The sequence below is a fragment of the Canis aureus genome, chromosome 11 (genome assembly GCF_053574225.1).
Source record: "Canis aureus isolate CA01 chromosome 11, VMU_Caureus_v.1.0, whole genome shotgun sequence".
Taxonomy (NCBI): Eukaryota; Metazoa; Chordata; class Mammalia; order Carnivora; family Canidae; genus Canis; species Canis aureus.
In genome coordinates this window covers 44,083,276-44,108,594 of record NC_135621.1, presented here as the reverse complement: position 1 = coordinate 44,108,594, position 25,319 = coordinate 44,083,276, and the positions used below count along the sequence as shown (strand labels likewise).

At 41.2% G+C, this 25,319-nt stretch overlaps 1 protein-coding gene and 1 long non-coding RNA gene across 51 annotated transcripts in view; one reads left to right on the top strand and one right to left on the bottom strand.

Annotated features, from left to right (window-relative positions):
* Positions 1-652: 652 nt before the first annotated feature.
* Positions 653-4,178, bottom strand: LOC144323964 (uncharacterized). Its single transcript, XR_013389339.1, has 3 exons — positions 3,989-4,178; positions 3,592-3,738; positions 653-1,403 (listed from the first exon to the last, which is right to left on the bottom strand). It is a non-coding gene; the product is annotated as an uncharacterized LOC144323964 (long non-coding RNA).
* A 370-nt stretch (positions 4,179-4,548) lies between these two features.
* MAP4K4 (mitogen-activated protein kinase kinase kinase kinase 4) overlaps positions 4,549-25,319 on the top strand; it is a 191,392-nt gene continuing 170,621 nt past the window's right edge. For 26 of the 50 annotated variants that reach the window (XM_077914979.1, XM_077914982.1, XM_077914998.1 and 23 more), the window contains exons 1-2: positions 4,551-4,760; positions 5,125-5,190. In XM_077914979.1, coding sequence (XP_077771105.1) covers positions 4,704-4,760; positions 5,125-5,190 — 123 coding nt within the window. In that variant the 5' untranslated portion in view covers positions 4,551-4,703. Of the gene's footprint in view, positions 4,761-5,124; positions 5,191-25,319 lie in introns of all 50 variants that reach the window. The other 24 variants (XM_077914964.1, XM_077914958.1, XM_077914977.1 and 21 more) reach the window with 3 other exon arrangements.

The window sequence follows — 25,319 nt, the reverse complement described above, 5'->3', positions numbered from 1 at the left end:
AGCCGACTGGTCCACTGTACCCTGGGAAGATGCAGACTTATATCCCATGGCCTGCTGAACGCACAAGCATCTAACCTGCCATGGGAGCTCTTGAAGGTCAAGGCTAGGATGTTTCTCCTTTGACTTGACTGATAATCTGGCTTCTCTTTGTAACCTGCACATCACCTATGCCTTAGCTTGGTCTTCTGGTCCCACCTAACCTGTCTAGCTTTATCTCCCGGGGTTCTCTGAATTGAATTCTCTGGCCCAGTTTCTTTACTTTTTCAACTTCACATTCTTTGTCTTAGCAAGCTATCTTTCCCTCCAGCCTAAAATACCAAATTATCATTTATTTTCCAAATTATTATCTTGCCTATCTTTTGGGGTGGGTTTATGTTGTGTTCTCAAATAGATTCTTAAGGACAAGGGCTATGATGTAAGTCTACTTCCTGATACTATTATTGCACATGGCTGTTATGGACTGAATGTTTGTGTCCCCCATGTGTTGAAACCCTAAGTCCCAGTGTGCCTGCATTTGGAGATAGGGCCTCTAAGGAAATAATAAATAATAAAGGTTAAATTTATAAGGTCATAAAGGTGGGACCCTGATAGAAAATAACAGGGTAGTTGTCCTTATAAGATGAGATACCAGATTTTTTTTTTTTTAAAGATTTATTTATTTATCATAGACAGAGAGAGAGAGAGAGGCAGAGACACAGGAGGAGGGAGAAGCAGGCTCCATGCCGAGAGCCTGACGTGGGACTCGATCCCGGGACTCCAGGATCGCGCCCTAGGCCAAAGGCAGGCGCTAAACCGCTGAGCCACCCAGGGATCCCCGATACCAGATGTTTTTTGTTTGTTTTTTCCTCTCTGTATAGTAGCACTGAGGAAAACCCATGTGAGGACAATAGTGAAAAGGTGGCCATTTGCAAGGCAGGGAGATAGCTCTCATGGGAAACCAAATCAACTGGAACATTGATCTTGCATTTCTATGCTCCAGAATTGCGAGAAAATAAATCTGTTATTTAAGCCTCCTAGTCCACGGTATTTTGTTATAATAGCCTGCACTAACGTAGCACTGTTGAGAAAATGGCCCCTACCCTCAGATCTCAAGCAGAGTTACAAACTGGGCGGGTGTCACTGCTTGTGCCTAAAAAGTTAACTTTCCACAGAGTCCAAAACCAAACCCTCCTTTGTCAACACCACTCAACAACTTGTATCCTTTCCTCTGTTCCTCCCAAGTGTGAACAAAGCTCTAAGCCACAAGCAAATCTTCTACCCTCTTGTCTACACTGACTGGCATCCCATCAGAAGCTGAGTTTTAAGAGTCTACAGGCCGAAAGTTTGTATCTCTTTTCTTCAGGTCTTATTACTCCGGGCTGTGCTCCTGAGACCTCCTCTTCCTGGCTCTTCTAACCTCTAGTCTTCATCTCATAGACAGAAGAGGAAATGGAGGCTCAGAATTTAAGCAACATGTTGAAGGTTGCACAATTGATAGAACTAGGTTCAAACCTAGTGCAGTTTTGCCTCAAATTGGGCATACTTTCCAAATGATTTTTAAAGATTTTATTTATTTTAGAGAGAGTGAGAGAGAGAATATGAGTGTGGGGATGGGGAGTGGCAGAGAGGAAGTTAATGAACTGAGTCACCCAGGTCCACTAGACCTGTTTAATGTTCTTCCTATACAACTAAAATTTATAATGGTCTGTTTTTAACTATAGATATTTATGAGACTGTCTTATCCCATTATCAAATTGTAAGCTCTTTGAGAGTAGCTGGCTTCATTTTCCTTATATCTCAGGCAATGGCTAAGCCAGTGCCGTGTGCTGGGTAAGGCACTTCAAGGAAAGGTCCTGAATTAAAAATGAGAAGTAACCGTCACAATGGTGACATGGAAAATAGCAGTTTAGGAGAGAGCGATTCAGAGAAAGCTTTTAAGAGAAGGAACAGTTGGTTTCTGAGTTGAGCTTGAGATGATGGAGAATCTGGCTGGGCAAAGAAGAAGGGGGTGGTCTGAGGTGGGCTTCAAAACCATGAGTGAACCTGTGGAGGGAGGTTGGCTTACGTGGCGGGGCGGGGGGGGGGGGGTGGTACTGAGTTTCTGCATTGGGTTCAGCTATGCACAAACAAGTCAATTATCTTCTTTATTTTATTTTTATTTTTTATTTATTTACTCATGAGAGACACAGGCAGAGGGAGAAGCCGGGTCCCCGTGGGGAGCCGGATGTGGGACTCAATCCCAGGACCCCAGGATCATGACCTGAGCCCAAGGCAGATGCTCAACCACTGAGCCATCCAGGTGTTCCAATTATCTTCTTTATACATTGGTTTCTCAATGTGTAAAGTGGGAAAAATAAGAGTACTTATCATTTGGGGTTAATGAATAATAATGAAATAATGTGTATAAAGGACTTAGCACATTGTCTGGGTCAAATATGTGTTATCTATTATTAATTATAAATACTTGGGACACCTGGGTGGCTCAGCAGTTAAGCGTCTGCCTTCAGCCCAGGTCGTGATCCTGGGGTCCTGGGATTGAGTCCCACATTGGGCTCCCTGCATGGATCCTGCTTCTCCCTCTGCCTATGTCTCTGCCTCTTTCTCTGTGTCTCTCATGAATAAATAAATACAATCTTTTAAAAAAATAAATACTACTAAAATACTAATCGTAGTAACATGGCCTGAAATTTCACATGCTCGCCAATCTGAGTAAACGATTTACCCTCACAGATGACGCCATTGCTGTGAATACATTAAAAAAAAAACAAAATCATTTAAAAGTACTACTAAATTCGCAGCCAACACTTTGGTTACTATGATTTTCCTAATCAAAGAATTCCAGAAGTCCCTTACAAGGGATTCTCATAGTTGAAAATTTTGGAAACCGAACCGTTGAGAGGCAGGAGAGTGCTAAACGTTTCCTGGGTAAAAGATTAACTCGGATGAATGGGAGTCTTGGATTTTTGGAGTAGGCTGACCCAGTGATAATCCCTGTTCCACTTCCAGGCTGTGCTTTTAAGGAATTTAGGCACATTCCTTATGTTTCAGTGCTTTGGTTTCCTCATCCTTAAAATGTGGATACTAATACACAAGGGGGTACAAGACAGGTTAAATTGGGTGCTGTACATTAAGCAAGAACCGCTAGATGATGACGACGCTGGTGTCTGTGAAGCCCAGTTGTGAAGGGCCTTAGATTTTCATCCTGTAAGGAGGGCCCTTGTTCTCCAAGTGTGATCCCTGTAACAGCAATATTTGCATCATCCGACAGCTTGTGAGAAATGCATACTCTCGGGCCTACTCTCCCAGACCTGCTGGACTCCGGAGGTGGGGGGTCAGCCACCGGCGCTTTTACAATCCCTCCCGGTGATTCTGACGCACGCAGGTTGGAGAAAGAACCTGCCGCGAGGTAACAGGGAGCCGTTCAAAGTTTTTTGTGGAGCGATGTGATAAAAATGATGGGTGGTGCACACACAATATATTCATCCCTATTTAACAGGATCAAACTGCCCACCTACCGACGAGCTTCCGAAGTTGCTGGCAGAAGCCTGTTTATATCGATCCTTAATGATCTGTAGGCACAAAACGGGGGTTAGCACTTGGGGCCCCCCCCACAGGGCTCACCTCCCGAGCGCGGTAAGGAAGGCAGTGCCAGGCGCTCAGAGGGGCTGTTCTGGGCTCGGTTCCCACGGAGAGCCTCGGGACCCGCGGCCAGGTGATGCTCAGGGGACGCCGCACCTACACGCCTGTCACAAACGTCGCCTGCAAGATAGGAAACGAGAACCGTGTGAGGAAACCGGAAATGAGGGTCGGGGGGGGGTAGAGAACCCATCCGGAGGTGGGGGAGGGGAGGGGAGGGGAAGGGGAAGGGGCAGGGGGCCCGGGGCGACCCCCCTTCGCGCCCCCGCGACGCCGGGGCCGGTGCGCCTCCGCGCGTCTGCGGCCGGGGGCCGCGTCCCTGCGGCTCCGTGTATTGTTAGCGCGAGATGGGGCGTTTCCTCGGCGCCGGCACCTCGGGGGGAGTCCGGGGGCGCCTCCTCCCCGCCCCGGCCGCGGTGCGCGCCGCCCGCCGGCCGGCCATTGTTCGGGCCGCACCCCTGCTGAATATTCACGCCGCGCGGGCGGCTCGCCCCGCGCCCTCCCCGGCGGGGCTCGGGCTGGGAGCGTTTCCGCTCGCTTTTGCTGCCGGGGAGGGCGCGGGGGAGCCGCGTTCTCCCTCCTCAGAATATATTTTCGGTGTCCCGTTTCTCCTCCTCCCGCGCCGCCGCCCCCTCCCTCCCCGCCTCCCTCCCCGCCTCCGCCCCCGCCCCCGCCCCCGCCCCCCGGGTTATCTTTGTCTCGCTGCCTCGCGCTCACTCGCTCAACTCTCGGCGGCGCCGCGGCCCCACGCTCCGGGCCCGTCCTCCAGGCGCGCGGCGCGGGGCGCGGGCGCGGGGCCTGAGGCGCGGGCGACGCCCGGGGGCCTGACGGCCGCCCCGCGCCATGGTGTGAGCGCCGCCGCCGCCCCGCGCACGCTCCGTCCGCCCTCCGCGCGCGGCCCGGGCCGGCCGACAGCCGCCAGCCCGCCGCCGCCGCCGCCGCCGCCGCTGCCCGCGGCCTCTCCGGGCGGAGTCCGGCCGCCCGCTCCCGAGCGAGGAGGCGCCGTCGGCGGCCTGGCCTGCGGCGGGAAGAGATAGGCAGGCGGAGAGATCTATTGGTACTGTTTCGTCTGGTGGCAAAAAGGGAAAATGGCGAACGACTCCCCTGCAAAAAGTCTGGTGGACATCGACCTCTCCTCCCTGCGGGTGAGTGGCCACGACGAGCCCCCCACGGGCGCGCCGGGAGCGGGGAGCGGGGAGCAGGGGCCGCGCCCTGCCCGCCGGGCGCTCGGGCGCTCGGGCTCTCGGGCGCTCGGGCGCAGCGGCCGGCACAGCCGCGGGCGCGGCGGCCCCTTTGTCTGCCTGCGTCGGCGAGTGCGGGGCGGCGGGGCGCGACCCTCCGCGACCCTCCGCGCCCCCCGCGCCCCGGGCGCGGCCCTCGGGCGCTGGGGGACCGCGCGGGGCCAAGCCCGCCGGGTGTGCCGTCGCCCGTCCTCTCCCGCCGCCCCGCTCTATTTATTCATTGTTGTGCTGCTTTTAAAATTCTCACCCCTCCCCTCCTCTTCACCAGGATCCTGCTGGGATTTTTGAGCTGGTGGAAGTGGTTGGAAATGGCACCTACGGACAAGTCTATAAGGTCGGTGCGAGCCTCCGTCTTTGTTTCCCGTGGCACGTTGAAACTTCTGGTTGGGGGAACGAGCAGACGGCTGGTAAACACGCCGCCGACTGCAGGCCACGCCGCTCGGCCGAAGTGGGGAAAGGGGTTTCGCCCTGCAGTCCCTCTTGTTTTTAAACAAGAGTTTATATTCAGGCTGGCCTGAAAGGACCTCACTCATTTCCTGGCTTTGAGATAAGGAAATAAGCTACACTCTTAGGCATGCACTTTTCTCCAGTAAGATGGGAAAACATTTTTTTTTTTTTTTTTCTTCTTCTCCCCGTCAAGGCAACTTTAATTCTTTTCGTTTTCCCCAGTTCCGGCCCTCTTGAGTTTGTGTGTGTTAATTAAAATTCAGTATAGGCAGGCCTGGCCTATGATTATCTTAAACCACTGCCTTGGCCTTCTTGAAAATTGTCATCATGTTGCCTCGTTTTGATGTTTGCCAAGTGCTCAAGGTGAGGAGTTCGGTGTTACCTGGGACTGCTTGCTTCTTAACTCTCTCTCGTACGTTCTACGGATGCATACATACATATTTTGGGGAAGCAGAGAGGGGTGTGTGTTCGGGCACCAGGAGCAGGAAGGATTACAGCATGAGGATTATAAAATCTGAATTCCAGGAATAACCTGTTTGACAGGTGTGTAATTGAAACAGAGATGAGGGAGAGCTAGGAGTCAAGAGGATGCCCGGATTTCACACCCACCCCAGGCCCTTCTCTCTCTCTTTTTTTTGTTTAACCCCGACTCCCCCCCACACCCCCCAAGTGAAACTAACAAATCTGGAGACTATGAGTCTGCTCTGAGTAGCTGACACCTGATGTGACTAACAGTGCGGTTCGTTTTGTTCAGTGCACATTGTAGAGCTTCTTGAAAGAGCTGTAGGTAATGGAGGCACAGGCCTTGAAAATTTGAAACAGAATGTTAGATTTCCCCTGTCCTGATTTATTCCTTATTACTAAAGGTTTGCTAAAAGTAATCTGCACTGGGGGTGTTTTCTAGCTGTTAGAGTGGATACAAGGTCCGGCTAGAGGAAAATATCTTATGAAGCAAGGCTTTGTGGTTCACCATGAAGAACTGTCATTGTCTCATTGAAGATGGAGGGAGGGGGGTTGGAAGCTGACTGTAGACATTTTCTTAGGCCAAATTAGGTGTGGATCCTATTGTCTCTCTTACGCTTTATGAATAGGGTTTATCTGTCGCTTGAACGTCTCTCCCCAGCCCCGACTTCCCCTGGCCTGGGCTTCTGTACCAGGCTGTGTACCAGCCAGTGGTCTGAACTTGAGTCAGTATTCTTAGGTGATCTCAAGTGAATTAGCATGTGTTTTGTTGGTTAACTGTTGGGGCTGCGGCCAGATTTTTGAATTTGAAAAGAAGCCCTGTTAACTCAGGCTGCTGGGCTCAACTGAATTTGGAAGCCTTTGGAAAATTTTGGAAAAGAGTGTGTTGCAACTCACTGAGTGGCCTGGTAACTGGCTCTAAGACATTCTCCCCAGCCCCAGTGTTTGTTTAAGCCCCAGTAGGTTTTTTTCTAACCTAGTTTTTCTGGCCAAATCTAAGTGGTGAGTGTACTCTTCCAAGTAAGTTAGCCAAAGCTTGTTTTTGACCTGGTTACACAGTAGTTGGATTGTTTGTATCTTCCTCAGGCAGCATGGATGGATGTGAAGGGCAATGAAGTAAACTAGAAGCCTACAGTCTTGCTTTTAAACCATAAGAAGGAAGAAAGAGTGAAACCTGACTATGAATTAAGTGGCTTTAAGAGGTGGGAGTTCTTTATGGTAACATTTTGGGCAGGTTCATTGTTCAGTTTTTTTCCCCTCTTCATTTCCTTTGGTTCCGTCTCCTCCTTCCCCCAAGCATTTGAAATAGATTTGCTGAGTGGTGCAGTTGGGAAGCATTTGGAATACTGGCAGTGACACAGCTCTCTGACTACAAAGTCTGTACAGTTGAGAAGAAATTCTCAAATTATGCAAACCTAACGAATTAAGAAATCTGTGCAAGAGTGGCATACACACACAGAATAGTGCCTGAGATTTTGCTCACCAGCAGTTCTTTTTTTATTCTGGAAAATTGCAAGCATACACAAGGAGAGAGAGTAGATCACTCAGTTTAACAGTTAGTCAGTACTTGACTGATCTGCTTTCATCTACAGTCTTCCTCCATTAGTATTTTAAGGTAAAGCCTAAAATACCATTTCACCCATAAATATTTCAGTATGTATCGTTTTCGTTTTTCAGATAATCGCAATGCCCTTCTCACACCTAAAAAGTTGATTCTTTAGTATCACATATTCAGTGTTAAGGTTTTCCTGATTTTTTTCATACATTTTTTCTTACTATCAGAATATTTGTGAACGGATACTGGGAAGTTCAGTCTTGGTAGATGATAGAAATAGGAGAAGCAGTTAATATCTCCATTTGCTTCTCCCTTTCAGTGTCAAATGGTTTACATTATGCAGAGTCATTTATTTAGGATTTGTTGAGGTGATTTGCATGTGGTGGTTTGGGATTGGATTAATAATACTAGCATTTGTTTTTATTACTAAACAACTACTGTGAATAGCATCTAAGTTGCGAAAATATCTGTGATAACTTGTTTATAAAGAAGCTTTTTTCTTAACATAATAACTTCAGGTAAAATACCTTTAAGCTAAACAACCTGTAGCCCTAATTTGTTTCATTGTTATATTTTCTAGTTTCTGTTTTTTTCCATGAGCTTTTAATTTTTTTTAGTGATTGTGGTTGCTTATTTTGAGAAGGTTATATTAACGTGAGGCGAATGAGTAAAAAGGGAGTTTTCTGGGTTTTGATAGGTTTTATGAAAGTGGCTTTTTTTGAGGGTTTTTAAATTTTCTCTAACAAATTGGTAAATGATTTGAGTATTTTGAACAGTATATAACTGTGTTAAGGAATAAGAGTTGAAACACCATATTCTACTTAGAGAAATTTATTTTTTGCATTAGGTTTCTGAGAGATCACAGGGAAGGATACTTACAAATTAAGAGAAGAAAAACATTGTGAATTTCACTTTAGGTTTCCTTCAGAGTACCATCTATTTGTAAAAGAAGGATTTATAAGATGATCTTGTGCATGTTGAGTAAATCTAGTGAATTTTAATTATTTTCATCAAAGGGGAACAGTGCTTAAAAAACAAAATGAGAAAAAATAAGTTTTGTTTTTGTGTTATATTAGGTTTTATTATTTTTAATATTTATTTGGCCATTTTTGTTGTTTCCTTGGGGTTACTGTTACCCTGTTATTTTGTATTTTGTGAGCATACAATGACTGGTGTTCCAAATGTCTTGACTGGGAGAAGGAAAATCTTGCATCTGGAAAGGTGTAATGTAGGTAGTGAGAGGGGAGGTTGGGGAGTTTAGAATCTGGCAGGTGCAATGTCTGGGGTTAGGGCTTGCTCACAGGAAGGATGCCACTCTTGTGGAGGATTGAGCATCTCGACCCTGTCTGATCCCTGTCCTTGGAGGAAGGGTAGGCTGTAAACTTTGGAAGTTGAGGAGGGAGTACTCTGGGCCCAAAGATGGTAAGCAGAAGCAAAACTGGGAGTTTGCCACCCGATAAGGCATGGTGCTAAGGCTGTCCCCCTTCATTTACTGAAGAAGTGGGGGAGGGGGTGTGTCACAGAATGGCTGAGGGTGACTGCTTTGGGAATGACAGGAAGTTTAGGAAGGAGTTGGTATCTGGAGAGAGATGATTTGCTTGCAAGTTAAAGAGGGATGAGGGGTGGTGGAAAGGGAGGTGGGCGGGGGGTGGGGGTGACTGGGTAACGGGCACTGAGGGGAGCACTTGATGGGATGAGCACTGGGTGTTATGCTATATGTTGGCAAATTGAACTCCGATAAAAAATAAAAATTAAAAAAAAAGTTAAGGAGGGATGGCATTCTATGAATACTGAAGAGTCATTGAAAACTTTGTTGGGATTAGGGATCCCTGGAAATAAGAAACATGATCACTTGATGTTTGGGGAAGGAGCAGGTGAGATGGTTGGCCTAGGGCAATGGTCTAGAAGAGAGGAGGTAAAGGCCGGGCCAAGGTAGTAACAGTGACGATGGAGAGGAAGGGTGTTGGGCTGGACTCTTGGGCATTCTTCCTTGTTGAGGTCTGCCTGCTAAATTCAGTCATTCTCCGGAGGCTTTGGTGTGGCCCTTTAAATGGGTACATTGTTTGCCCACTGGATTAGGAGGAACCTTGGGATCTGTGAAAGTGCTAAAATTACTTTCGATTGCTCAGCAGTAAAGTGCTGTATAAATTGTGTGGCTTTAAAAAATCATTAGCCTAATATTTTGGCTCAAATACTTAAAACTTTTGTGGGGGTTTCTCTAAATGTTATTCCTTAAGTGTAGCCTCTCTTTTTCTCAACTGGAGATAAGACATCCAGTGGGGCAAAATGAATTTTGAGGAACTAAGTGATTTCATTACGGGAAGGATTCAACTGCCATGGAGTGGCATGTACAGGCTTGTTCTGAGACATAGGGCTCCTTCATGCTAGAAGAATTCTGGGCTTGGGTAAGGTGGGAGGAAGCCAACCCCACTGAACACATGTTGGTGTGTAGCTCCCTTAAAAAATATCAACTCCAAATTTCCAAAACTTCGTCAATTAAACAAAATCACAAAATAAAAGCTTTATAGAAAATCCAACTACCAGATAAAATCTTACTCATGATGGTTTTTAAAATTTCTTACTGTCTGAAACTTTGTAATAATTCATTTGCATAGCTGCAAACTTGTGTTTTTGCCCTTTTTTCTTAACCAATTTTAGATATATGTATATCTCTACATATTGAGCTAATCCAAAAGCATTATCTGGGGTTACTTCTGGTGCAGTGTGTGTGTAGATTTGGTGGACTGATACTAGCAGGGCAAAGATTTTGAAGTAATACGTGCTACTTTTGAAATAATACATCCTGAACAAGTGTGCTAGTAAGCCAAGGAATAATCATTTAAGGGATTTCATTCCCAAGGAACTAAAAATATTATAAACTGGAGATTGATGTTTTGACACATGAACATTTCATCCATGGTTTTTTTCTCTATTAGTAAATAAATATTTGGTCATCTGGTTGTGAATGGCTAGTTGCTTAAGCTGAGAGATTGCCTACTTTTAGGGCATCAGATGTTTTCCATCTCTTGAGTTGTTTTAAGTTTATGATGCTTGTGCTGCCTATCATTAGTATATTAGTGCTTTCATTTTTCTACATTCATTTCTAAAGATTGGTAGACAGCAATAGAATAGTTAAATAACTGCACAAGTGTACTGTTTCAGACCCAGTTTGTCCAGACCCTGAAGCACAACTGTTGACCAGAGGGCAGCACTAATATGTGATAACTGGAAGGCTCTCTCCGCATCTTATAATATGGGTCTATGATGGATTGCACGCAAGGGCAGACCCCATGACAGTTGACTATATTTGAGGCAAGGGCTTATTCCACAGTAAGTTCTTAAAATCAAACAGTACGTATTTGGAATTTCTGATAATTTTTTTTTTTTTTTAAGATTTATTTATTTATTTATTCAGAGAGAGCGAAAGAGAGGCAGGGACACAGGCAGAGAGAGAAGCAGGCTCCATGCAGGGAGCCCGATGTGGGACTCGATCCCGGGTCTCCAGGATCACACCCCGGGCTGCAGGCGGCGCTAAACCGCTGCGCCACTGGGGCTGCCCGAATTTCTGATAATTTTAAGAGTTCAAACAATTTTAGTCCACCGTCTTACCTTTTGAAGTCAGTGCTTCAAAAACATTCACAGATAGTGATTGTACTTGCATGCAATTGCTTTGAATATTTACTACAGATTTTTTATGAATTCAAATTGGTTTCTTTTAATACTACTGTGGATCACCCGTGTTAAGGTATTAAAATATATTTAATTTGGGACCAATTACTTTATGATCAAGGGTAGAGAATTCCAACTTCTGATTTAGCTTTTTGAAGACTTGGTTGGCAGTTATTTTGTTGTCCTAGCATGATAAAACCAGAGTTGAATCAAGATAAATATTTTGGACACATGGAGGGATGACTCCAGGTGATGTACTGTCAGTGACCAGTGTGGGAGCCATGTGCTCTTAGGTTTTATAATGCTATATGACTATTCACTGGACAGAATATGATACTCTCTCTGTTAGGAGGCTGGTTCAGTAATAAAAGTCTGCTGGTATTATTCACAGAAGTGATGGGAGGCACTGTGTTGGGAAGCAGTTTTTAGCAGTTTTTTTCTATCAGAATTTCAAAAGAAAGGACAGAGAATGAGAAGTTTTAGAACTTTTGGAAACCCTGACATCTGTGTGGCATGAGGAGAAACTTAGAACTAAGTTGGGGAGACAAAAGCAAAACGATTAATCATACAGGGCTGGTTTCATGCCACTAACAGTTCTCACTGTGCTCTTGCCCAGGTTGGGCCCTGGGCACTATTCTGCATGTTGGGTATACATACAGGGGTGAAGGAAGCAGGCAGTTTCCTTACCCTCAAGGAACTCAGAAAGGATGGGGATGGACCCAAAATGCCAAGTATGTTATATCCACTGTAAATCCAGTAATGTCTCTGTCTCGGTAGGTCCTCCACCCAGCATATTTGCATTCACTAGTGCATGGAACTGGCTCAGACTTCAAGTGCACTTCTTCAGCATCAGAGGGCTTGTTACAAACAAATGACTAGAAAAGCGAAATGAAAAAGTAGACATACAAAATACCAGCTTAAGTCTTTTTATTATTAGGATGAAAAGACCTAATGTTATATTGTTAAATTGCTATAAAAGTTTTTGCAGTTATTCTCAGTTTCTGAGTCAGCCAACCACACTTTGAGGAGCAGTGAATGGGCAGGATTGATTCTGGGTTCTTCTTGAGCTCCAGGGTTGATTTGTTGCATCAGCAAGCTGGAGAATGGCCATTGTCCAAGCCTGGCAGGTGTTCCCCCACCCTGGAGAAGTAGGGAGCCTGAAGCACAGGCTGACCACAGCTTTGTGCTTAATTTGCCTTTGAGCCCTGGGGCATTGTAACTATCTCAGATAGGGCCCATTGCTGACAACTTATCCTGTTAAATTTAAATAGTTTGAGAAAAACCCATACTTACATTATGACTTAAAAACTTTATTTTCGGGGATCCCTGGGTGGCTCAGTGGTTTGGCGCCTGCCTTTGGCCTGGGGTGCGATCCTGGAGTCCCGTGATCAAGTCCCGCATCGGGCTCCTGGCATGGAGCCTGCTTCTTCTTCCTGTGTCTCTGCCTCTCTCTCTCTCTCTCTCTCTCTCTCTCTCTCATAAATAAATAAATAAATAAATCTTAAAAAAAAAAAGCAACACTTTATTTTCATCTTATGATAAATAGGGCCTTATTAACCATCAGTTATGAATGCATGTGTTTGCAGCCAAACGATACTGAAGTTCTCTTATCACATCTTGAAATTTTCCTCTTCCCAAGATGTGTCTATTTTCAGTTTTTAGTTGCCATCTGAAATTTACTGCCATTATTTTTAAATTTTATGCTCATGTGGCTATTTCATCATTTATCAGTTTTATGCGTTTGTTGACTTTTTGTAACAGTTATGGTTTTGGACTACAGTTTTTGAATTTCTGCAGTAGTCAAAGATTAGCTCTTAAATACACCTCCTCTAAATGAGTACGTATATCATGATTTTGGGTTAAGATGATAATTGTTTATATTATATTATTGTGACTATGTAAAAACCGTTTATTTCTGAACCACGCAGTCTAATATGATTATATTTCCTTTTTAAAACATCAGTTACCCCTCACATTGACATTTTTTGATTCGCTTAGTTTTCTGTATACCATTGATTACTTTCTCCCTGAAATACCCTATAAAAGATACATCAGATGCCCAGCAAAGTTAGGTTATTATCAACAGTTTTTCCAAACATTTAAATACGTCAGATAATTTTTTTGTTTCAGATAACCTATTCCACTTTTTTTTCTCCCAGGAGGTACCACAGAGCTGCCCAGGTATGGTTGCCCCTTAGACCTGGTGCGTAACTGTTTCCTGGATACAATAGTCTTCTTTCTGGATTTGCTACTTTATTTTCCTGAAGCACACCTTCTGGTAGCTTTATTTATTTATTTGTAAAGATTTCATTCATTTATTCATGAGAAACACAGAGAGAGAGAGGCAGAGGGAGAAGCAGGCTCCATGCAAGGAGCCTGACATGGGATTCCATCTGGGGACTCCAGGATCACGCCCTGGGCCGAAGGCAGGCGCCAAATCGCTGAGCCACCCAAGGATCCTCTCTAGTAGCTTTATAAGAAAGGTGCATGGCATATGGCATGTAAAGGTTTGAAGTCCTTGGAGGGCTGAAAATGTCTTTTTCTTTTGCATTGGATTTTTACGTAATTCTCGTACAACGTATTCTAGGTTGAACCCTCTTTTTTTCCCTTGGAATTTTAAGACATTGCTCTTTTGTTTGAGTGTGACCTGTTTCAAACTTCTTTAGAGAAGCTTTTAGAATATTCTGCTTATTCTTGATATTCTTAGTTTTTTATGAGTATCTTTCATTGTCATTCACTGTTTTGAGTACTTAGTTCTTTTTATCTGGAGATACTCTTTTTTTCCCTGGGAAATATTTTTGTTCTTTTCTCCAACTTCTCTGTTTTCTTTTTTTGGAAGTTCTATTAGTCATCTCTTCAATTTATTTTTTTATCTTCTCTACTTTTTTTTGGGGGGGGGGTCTTTTTGCTCTATTATGAGATGTCTTTGACTTACACATTTCAATATTTCTGTTAATACTTTTAACTTTATCATTTTAAATTTATATGAGCAACCCTTTTTCCTACTTTGTTTTTAACTGCATGTAATCTTTTGTGGATATGTTATCTATCTGAAAGTATTGAGTATAGATTTTTTGTTGTTAGGTTGATTTTGTTTTCTTGTGCTTCTGCATTTTTTCCCTGTTTTTGTTTTTTCCCCAGATTTTATTTTTCCTATTTGTTTATTTTAGCCTCTGTTTAATGCTAAAGATTTTCTTTTAAGTGCCTGAAGATTAGTCACTGCAATGACTGGTATTTAAAAGTAAGGTATTGGAAGTGATTGGAAGGTCAGTGTCCATGAGCAGGGGGCTGTTGATTGGTGGTACTTCAGTGTAGGGAGAGCATGTGGGGATCAATATGTTCTCGTGGGTGGGGAGTCCCACTTATTAATACCTGTAGATCTTTTCTTTGGGTTCAGTTTCTCTAAGAATACTCCGAGGCCTTTCCTGCCTAGGGGCTATCCATCTGTTCATCGGAGTTCTGGGATTCTGGGTGGAGGAATGAGGCTAGAGCTCCTGCAGCCTAATAGCTTAACTTTTCAAACCTGTGCCCAGTACTTTGTCTCATGTCCTCTCATTTGGAGCAATTGTCCTTCAATTTCTCCAGAGACTAAACCTCTGTTTTTTTATAGGTATGGTGTGATGTGAAATATGAAATAGTCACCAGACTGTGAGATTCTGAGAAAGGTTCTGGGGCATTCAGTCACTAAATACCAGTGCTGTGGATTTTAGCTATACACTTTTTTATTTTTTAAAAGATTTTATTTATTCATTCATGAGATACACAGAGAGAAGGCAGAGACCTAGGCAGAGGGAGAAGCAGGCTTCTCGTAGGGAGCCCCATGTGGGATTCAATCCAGGAACTCTGGGATCACGCCCTGAGCCAAACGCAGACGCTCAACCGCTGAGCCACCCAGGCGTCCCTAGCTATACACTTTATACTTCATGGTGTCATTGCTTCCAAATGACGATCTCCTCTCAGGGTTCTGTGGGGGCATATCGCCTCACTTGTATCCTTCTCAACAGGTACTTAGGTTGTAACATTTTCCTCTTTACTAAGTGAATTGCCTCTCAGTCCAGTTTTTAGCTGTCAAAACCTGATAGAAATGATTTCTGCTGTTGTCTCTTCCCCCTTTATCTTTTTCTGTTTACCTTGTAGTTATTTCATGTGAATTAACCCTCATAACTCATGTGATCAGTCCACTATTAGAAGTTAACTAGTCATTGTATCTTTGATTTTTAAACTTAACTTTGTAGTTTTACTTATGTAGTTGCTCCTTTTTGGTCAGAATGACAATAAAACAAGAGCAGCAACAATATTGAAAACAGTCCCTTAGTGCGTGACCTCTGGACTGATACTTAATTTGGGAAATGCAAGCCCAGGGAGATGAGGATAAGGAGGAGGGAAAGTGAGGCACTGTACAGAGCAGTGCAATGTTATGTGTCATGAGGCTTGCTGCTTGCTGCTGCTTTGAATAAGCCTTGAAGATACAGAAATTTGTTCAGTGGATTTGTTTGGGGTTTTCTGACAGCTTTTTTGAGGTATATTTTATGTATCATGAAATTCACCCATTTCAACCTTACATCTCAGTGATTTTTAGGAAATTTACCTGGTGGTGCAACCTCACCACACAGGTCAGTATTAGGATACTCTCCTACTCTAACAGGATCTCTCATAATGTATTTACAGTTAATCCCTATGTGAGCCCAGAGCTCCAGACAGCTACTTCTCTATTTTCTGTGTCTATAAATTTGCCTTTTTTGGACATTTCATATAAATGGAATCATACAGTGTGTAGTCTCTGGCGTCTGTTTTCTTTTTCTTTGCATAATGCTTTTGAGGTTCATTCACACTGCTAAGAATGTATTCCTTTTTATTGCTGAGTAGTTTTCCACTGTATGGATAATGTTGCATTTTGTCTATCTGTTCATCAGTTGACGGACATTGTTGTGGTTTCTAGTTTCTGGCTGTCCTGAGTAATGCATTCAGCAGATGTCTTGGCTTGGTACCCTGGATGTGTTCAGAAGAGCTATGCAATGGGATTGCACATTGGAGCCTTATGTAGCATGGGGTGGGGATCTGCCTGGGTCTTCCCGTTTCTCAGTAGTATAATCAGACATCTAGTTCTGATGACCCTGTGTGTGTGTGTGTCTGCTTCCCTGAAGCCCATACCTTCCCACTCTCATTATTAGTCATCTCTGGGTTTAAGTCATTTCTTTAAACATGAGTACGGTTTCTTATCTCTGTAAAGACAACTGTTCGCTATCAATGAGGTCGTTGGTAACAAGAACCAGGCTAAACCAGTTTTTCCTTCACACTATTTTTTGGGGGGATTCCAATGTGCAATAGCCAGCCTATTTACCACGTGATGCTAAAAGACAGGAGTGTTCATTTATCTCAAGCAGAAGCTATGGACTCGCCATGATTTAAAAAAAACAAACAAACAAACAGGATCTATTGTCTTTGGCCAGAGGATATATATACCAAGTTTAAGTGATTTGTCATATGGGGGAATATGAGTAATCATTTGATTTGCTTCAAGTATACCTTTTAGAGTATTTTTCTCATTTTTTATTCTAAAGACTTTTAGGATGTCTATTAGGGATTTATTGCATTAACAAATTTAATAGTATATACGTTTTGGAAATTCTTGTGCTTAGAACTTTCATTCTTACCTACTTATGATGGTGACAGACTACTGCTGACTACCAGAACTGCCCCCCCATCAGGTTTCCCTAAGATGCTCTGTATGTAATTGTTGTGTAGTTTTATGGTTATTCTGTTTTGAGATCTCATATCAAAGACTGAATATTATCTGACTTAGGGCTGTACATCTCAGGGACATAAAATTTATTTTTAGGGATCCCAGGATAGGCACTGAGTATTATTGCCTGATGTTAAGGATATGCATTCAAATGACGCACAATTCATTGGATGTTATTTATTCACCTGGTAGGGCATGTCTTAATTCCAGGGTCTTTCCTTTTTAAACTTCGGATATTAGAGCATTTCTGTTTTCTTTATGTACATAGAATCTTTCATCCATTCTTGTTGCTCCTTCCCTTAACTCACAGGGAAAACCTGTGGATGTTTACTTATTACCCTTCAGTGATTTGAGGGCTCAGTATCTGTTTTGTGTTCATTGCCTACAGATAATTTTGAGCCTGCTCTGCTAGGCATGATTTCTTTCTATCATTTATTGCTCAAGTGCTTAATGCGTGGATGATAGGTGCCAGGCACCACATGAGGCTTGCTCATTGGTGGCAATGAACAAGGAGAGCAGCCAGTCAGCTAATGTTCCTGTGGAGCACATAGCAAGCAGTTTTAAGAAGATATTGCAGATGGGGAAGAGCAGGGTCTATGGGAATGTATGGCTAAGCTGGATCTGATAAAGTGGGTATGGTTTCGTATATAAGGAAGCTTTATGGTTTACATTCAGATTCTCTGGGTGAGGCATAGATGAGTGAGGAGCAAAGAACAGTGGGCTTGTTTTGCCATGGAGCTGATGACTCATCATCTTGGTTAATAGAACTTTGAATAAAGATAGGAAAGGGTGTGTTACATTGATTATGGTAATTGCTGGCCTTTTAGTTTGCCTGGAGCCCTCTGCCTCTTGGGAGGTCCTTGCATCCTACATCTGCTGCTGTTTTGGTTTTCATTATTGTTTTGCATCTCCTGTATCAGTCAGGAGTTAGTTACCAGCTTATCCGTGTAGCACCCTCAACATCCCTGTAAGAGAGGTAGGATGGAGAAGGAGCTCTCATTGAACCTCTCAGAGTATCCTGTGAGAGTATCTGGAATAATATCTGGAATATTTGGTGAATGGCTGTCCCCAAGTAGGCTACATTGTGCCCTGTACTATAGACATAGGAGAGACTACTTTATTCAGCTGCTGGTGTCTTTGAATCTCAGGTCTGGAAGTAATTTCTGTAAAATAGGAACAGTGGTGTGCAGCATTGTGATATTCATATAGTTTTAAGCAGGTTTCTGGAGTTGAGGTATACAAGGAAATGATTTAAAAGATGAAGTTTTGCATTTCTTTTCAGGTGTTATGTATTTGCTTTTTGATAATACAGATAAAAGATAATTTTCTTTTCCATAGCCTACTGAGTAAAATGATTTTGTGGGCTGTTTTTTTTTTTTTTTTTTTGAAAATAATTTAATATCAAGTGAAATATTTCTAACTTTTCTCTAATCCTATTGGGAAAAAAAGGCCTTTTTAATTACTAATGCTGTCAAGGTGTGAAATTCTTTTTATTTTATTTAAGCAAGGCCTTTGTTAGTCATCAACCCCAAGATTGACTTGGACACTTTATTAGTTTGCTATTCAATTAGCTGAAAGTATATATTCCCTTTTTCACTTATGTGATAAAAGTGATTTAAAATCCTAAATTGCATGTGTGATTTTTTTTTTTTTTTTTTCCTTGACCTTTAATTTTGTTTCATTTCTTTCTGGCTCTCAGTACTGAGGACTTAATCTCCTTGGTAGCTTGTCTTTTTTCCTTTTTGCTGCTTTCTTTTGGAATTATGCAGTGTTTTTATGATTCCATTTTCTGATTGATTAGCTATAACTTCTATTTGTATTGTTTAATAGGTTGCTTTAAGATTTATAATACACGTTTTTAACCTATTATAGTTTACCTTCAAACGGTAGGTACTTCATGTGTAATATAACAACATTATAGTAGTATCATTTTCGTTCTCCTTCCTGGCCTTATAGTATTTTTGTTATACATTTTACTTTTATATATAAGTCTTAAAATATGTCAACACTATTTCTTGTTTAAACAGTCAACACTTTTTAAAAGAAGTATAGATAGTAAGAATAAAACACTTTTACATGTACCCATGTGGTTATCATTTCTGGTACTCTTCATTCCTTGTTTACATCCATATTTCTCTCTGGTACCATGTATCATTTTCCTTCTATCTGAAGGACTTTATTTATTTATTTTAAATAGTACAAGTCTGCTGGTGAGGAATTCTTTCAGGTTTGTATGTCTGAAAACTTTTTTTTCAGCCTTCATTTTTGGAAGATTTTTTGCTCTGTGTAGAAATCTAGGTTGCTGGGTTTTTTTTGTTTTTTTGTTTTTTTTTATTTCAGTGTTTACTCCACAGTCTTTTCACTTGCATTGTTTCTATTGAGAGATCTGCTGTCCTTATTGTGTTCCTGTGTGTGTGTATGTGTGTCATTTTTTCTGACTATTAAGATTTTCCCTTTACTCCTGGTTTTGAGCAGTTTGATAGTGATGTGTCTTGGTGTACTTCATGTTTCTTGTGGTTGTGGTTTGTGAATTTCTTGGATCAGTGGGTTTGGAGGTTTCATTAAATTTGGAAAATCTTTGGCTAGTATTCTTCAGTTTTGTTTTGTTTTGTTTTGTTTTCCACCTCCCTTCTCCCTTCTTAGGCTTGGGAACTCCCATTACATGTTTATAAGGCCACTTGAAGTTGTCTCACAGCTCACTGATGCATTTTCTTTTTTCCTTTTTGGGCTTCATTTTGGTTAGTTTCTTCTGTGTTGTTAACTTTTCTTCTTCAGTGTTGATTCTGCCATTAACCCATCCAGTATGTTTTTCATTTCAGACATTGTGTTTTTCACTTTTAGAAGATTTGTGTCCTAAATATTTTCTAGGTCTCTATTTAACTTTCCAAACATATGAAGTAACAGTTTTAATACCTATTTTAATGTCCTTGTTTATAATTCTAATATCTGGTCAGTACTGAGTTAGTTTCAACAGATTTTTCTTATTTTGGCTAAGTGTTTCTATCTGGTAATCTTTGAGTGGATGCCAGACATTATGAATTTTACCTTGTTGGGTGCTCGTAGTTTTGTATTCCTATAAAGTATCCTTGAGCTCTTCTTTCCTGGAGGTTCATTTAAATTACATGGAAATGATTTAGTCCCCTTGTGTCATGCTTTATGATTTTTGTTAAGGAGTCCTGGAGCAGCGGTTAGTCTAGTCCTAATTGTGGCCCACTGCTTAGGCAGGACCTTTCTGATACTCTGATTAATTCCCCATGATTTATGAGTTTTTCCATTTGTTTGGTGGAACAGGTACTTTTCCCATCCCTGTGTGAGCATCTGCAGTGTTCTTTCTAATCCTTTTTAATAGTTCTTTTTCCTCCCAGCCCTGGATAGTTTTCTTAAGATCAGCTAAGTTGATCATAACCTGGCTGAATATGTAGGGATCTCTCTGTAGGGTTTGGGAATTCTCTTTTCTTTGTGCAGCTCTCATCTCTGGTACTTTCACCTGGAACTCTAGGTACCTTAGTCTACTTAGGTTCCAAGCTACTTCTCCTCAACTTAGGGAGGGAGTCTGCTAGACTCAGCTTGGGTTTCCTTTTTTGTGCCATGCTCTAAAACCTTGTAAAGGGATTAAGTCCAGGCACTTCTATGGCTTACCTCATTTGTTTTCTTCAGGGATTCATTGTTTCATGTCTCCTTTCTTGAAAACCAAAATTTTCATAAATTTTGCATGGGCTTGTTTTGATTGTTTATTTTTAAATAAAAAGGTAATTCCAGCCCCTGTTAATTCCATCTTGCCAGAAGTAGAATTCCAATGATAAGTCTAGTCTGTCTCTCTATTCACTATTCATTCATTATGAGACATCAACATGGCAAACTGTGAAAACATGTCTTCCCCCTTTTCGGATGGGAGTAGTGGAGCATAGGAGGGGAACAACATTGAACATTGGATGTTGAAAATCTCATTTAAAAAAAAAGTTCATTGAGATACAATTCAAATACCATATTATTCACTTATTTAAAGTGTACAGTTCAGTAGCTTTTAGTTTATTCACAGAGTTGTACAATAATAGCCATATTTTAGAACAGCTTCATCACTTTAAAAAGAAAGCCCATTACCCCAATCTTTCTGTGACTGTCTCTTTCACTTCCCTCACCTCAGTCCTAGGCTACCACTAATAGGTGTTTTTTTTTGTCTTTATGGATTTAGTTATTCTGGGCATTTCATATAAAAGGAAAGAAAACAGTATGTGTTTTGTGACTAGCTTAATTCACATAGCATGTTTTCAAGGTTCATCCATGTTGTATGCATTGGTACTTTTTATTGCAGAGTAATATAGTATTGTATAGATATACCCTGCTTTATTTGTTAATCAGTTGATGGGTATGTGGGTTGTTTTTACTTTGGGGCTTTTAGGAATAATGCTACTATGAACATTTTTGTACAATATTTTGTTTAGACTCTTTATTTTTCTTGGGTATATATATATATTTGGGAGAGGAATTGCTTGGTCCTATGAATTCCATGTCTAACCTTTAAGAGGACCTGCTAGACTATTTTCCAAAGCAACTATAATATTTTACTTTCCCACCAGCAGTGTATGAAGGTTTCAGTTTCTTCACTTCCTTTCCAATACTTGTAATATTTGTGTTTTTAATTGTAGCCATCCTGGTGATATCTCATGTTGGTGGTTTTAATTTGCATTTCTCTGATGACTAAGAATATTGATCTTTGTGCTTGTTCGCTATTTGAATTTCTTCTTTGGAGAAATGGTTATTCAGATCCTTTGTACATTTTAAAATTGTGTTATTATTATTTTAATATTTGAGTTGTAAGAGCTTTTTTTTTTTATGTATCTAGATACAAGTCCTTTGCCAGATACATGGCTTGCAGAATTTTTCTCCCATTCTTTGGGTTGACTTTTTCCTTTCTTGATGTTCTACTTTGAAGCACAATAGTTTTTAATTTTGAGTAAGTCCAATTTGTCTATTTTGTTGCTTGTGCTTTTGATAGCATATCTAAGAAACCACTGTTTAGGCCAAGGTTATAAAGATTTACTTCTGTGTTTTCTTTTAAGCTTTATAGTTTTAGCTTTTATATTTTAGTTCTTTGATCATTTTTTTTTTTAATTTTTATTTATTTATGATAGTCACAGAGAGAGAGAGAGAGAGGCAGAGACATAGGCAGAGGGAGAAGCAGGCTCCATGCACCGGGAGCCCGACATGGGATTCGATTCCCGCTAAACCGCTGCGCCACCCAGGGATCCCCCCTTTGATCGGTTTTAAATTGACTTTTGTACCTCATGAGAAGCAGGGATACAGTTTCATTCATTTGCATATGAATATTCAGTTATCCCAGCACCATTTGTCGAAAGGACTAGTCTTTTCCCATTCATTTGTTTTGGTACACTTGTTGGAAACCAGTTGACCTTGAGTCGTGGGGTTTCTGAACTTTTTGAAATTTCTGGACTCTTTATTAATCTCTTTGTTTATTCTGTATTAGTATCATACCGTCTTGATTACTATAGCTTTGTAGTAAGTTTTGAAATAAGTCCAACTTTGTTCTTCAGAAGAATCTATTGATTTTGCTAATCTTTTTTTTTTTTTTTTTTTTTTTTTACTAATGACTGATCCTTAGCACATACTTGGAAGGAAGAAGCTTTTTTTCCTGCTTGCCAAACATTTTGTGAATTGGAACTTATTCCTCTTAATGATTAAAAGCTTTACTGTTTTGCAGACTAATTTCTGTTCATACGTGTATCTATTATCATTGAGGTAGTAGTAGGATTCTCTACTCTGAAAACATATTTGTGAAAGAGCGTCTAGAGATACTCCTGAGTCCTCTTACTCCTGCAAATGGCATTAAGCAATAATCTGATGATGATTCTTCCAGAATCTTAATGACCCTATAAATTAAATACCATATAGCACAAAAAAAAGGAAAAATAAAAAATCTAAGGAACCAAGCTAAGATATCTAGATGTAAAATAAATCTGCTGAGATTATTTTATCATTTGTTACAAAAATTTTACTATACAAAGTTTACTCAGCATATGTACAAGTTATATATCTAGGTAGCGTACCTATTACTATCAGGAAAGTATAGGGAAATAATGTTTCTTAAAGGAGGATCAAAGACTATGGCCCCAAACCACTAAGAAATAGTTTGCCTTGAACTTCAGTGATTGATTAATCAGAAATTTCTTTGTAATCAAAATCTCTATTATGCTTAAAATATTTCATCTAAGAGGGAAAATGTACTTTGCTAACCAGATATTTCAGTATGACAATGATAAATGAAAAAGTTCCTAATCTCCCATCACCCTGACCCACCAAAAGTAACAAATACCCAAGGAGCTTTCCATTTCAGTTGTAGTCCTGAAACTCAACTGACCTGTGATAAGAGCAAGTTGATTAATATCTTTGTTTAAGAACCCCCATCATACAATACAGATAAGTCTCAAATCCAAGCCAGAGCATTGCTTCATGAAACCGTGGTGACTTTACGGCACTTTGAAAATCTGATGGTGCTATATATAAATGCTAAGGTATCAAGTTTTGTCAGGTGTTAATTCAATGTTATTATTATACTTTCAAAACATGGTTTTCATTTAACTTTTTCAACTGCTTGTTTATAAATATTAGCAAAAGAGGAACTACCCACAACACAGATTTCTTCCGGGCAACCTGTTCAGACTAAATTACAGGGAAGGAAGATTTTGCTAAAATACACTTCCTCTGCTTGTGAAGAAAGCTTTGTTGAGAAATGATCTTTAACTTTGAGAAAATTATGCCATTTCTATGCAACATATTTATACTTAAGAAACATCATTATCTTTCATTTCAAAAGAGGTTCTTGGAAGAAAGCAGCAAGAAAGCCCCTCTCCCCTAAAAATATATAATATGGTCCACAGCTATCTTATATAATTAGTCATAAGAGCTCATCTTTGCTTTCATCAGCAAACTATGGAAAAACTATCCTTCTCTGAAGTTCAGCCCTGATATCAAACAAGCCCTAATAAAAATGGGAATTAAAACTCCTTTTCAGATCATTTGCAGAATTCATCTGAATGTTCTGATAATTGCTTTCATATGTGCTCATTGACTGTGAGGGCTGGGGGAGGCTTGAAGTTATCTAGTCCAAACTTTGGTAAGAGAATGGATCTAAGATTTATTCTAACAAGGCTGTAGAAGTCACAGGGCTCATCATCAGTCACAGAAATGCGACTAAAACTAACTCCTTTTCATTAAAAATAAATTAAAAAATTGCGTGCCACCTAACATTTTCTTCGATGAATTCCTCAGTAATTTTTGATTTTTCAGAGAATACGGTAAAAATAGGAGACCATAAGAACTTATAAGAACAGTTGTATGTGTACTCCGTATCTGTATGCTTGAGCAGCCATAGCAAACAAAATACGACCCATTGGGTGGCCTAATCAATAGATGTGTTTTTTCCACAGTTTTAGTGGCAAGAAGTCCAAGATCAAGTTGTCCATAGGTTTAGTTTCCTCTGAGCCTTTTCTCCTAGGTTTGTAGGTGGTTACCATTTTGTTGTGTCCTCACATAGTCTCTCCTCTGTGGATGTGCATCCCTAGTGTCTCATGTCCAAATTTCCACTTCTTAATAAGGCCACCATTTGACTCTTAAAAGTCTCATTTTAACCTCATCACCTCTTGAAAGGTCTGGTCTCTAAATAGAGTCACATTCTGAGGTATGGGGTAGGGGGGCTATAGCTTCAACATACAAAACTTTGGGGGCGGGGCTGGGATGAAACAATTCAGTTTAGGACAATTCCACAATGTGTTTTTTTCACAGTAAAGACACAAAAAATAAATGATACAAGGTAGTAACATTTTGGGGCACTTGGGTGGCTGTTGGTTAAGCCCCTGCCTTTGGCTCAGGTCATGATCCTGGAGCTCTGGGATCCCACATGGGGTTCCTGCTCAGTGAGGAGTCTGCTTCTCCCTCTTCCTCTGCCTCTTCTCTGGCTTGTGTGCACGTGCTCTCACTCTCCATCTCTCTCTCAAATAAAATCTTAAAATAGTAATGTTTTATTAACTATTAAGACTTTTAATTTTTAAAAACTAAAATTGCACATGGTATTCTCATATATGTATGGCATATTCAACTCAGAAACACTACAACTCTATTCTAGATGATGGAGGTATATAGATTGGCAAAAAAAAAAAAAGAAAGACCATCTGTGTTTTCATGGAGTTTAAGAAGACAGAAAATGTACCAGGTGATGATAAATGCCTTTTTCAATTGGCCTTTGCTAGGTAACAAACCACCCCCAAAACATAATGGTTTAAAACAACCATCATTTTATTTGCTCATGATTCTGTGGGTCAGCAGTTTGGACTGCGGCCAGGCTCTGTATGGTATTCTTTGGCCAGTCTCTCATAGGGCCCCTCAGGCAGCTGCAGTCACCTGTTAGCTCACCGGGAGTTGCTCACTGGAAGATAGGGCCTGGCAAACATTATAAGCACCCTGTTGTTTTCTTTGATCACTGTTTTCTCTGTCACGTCTCAGTTCTTTCTCTTCTTTTCACTCTTTAATAAGGAGTATTAAAAATGTTTTGGATATTTGGAAGATTCCATTT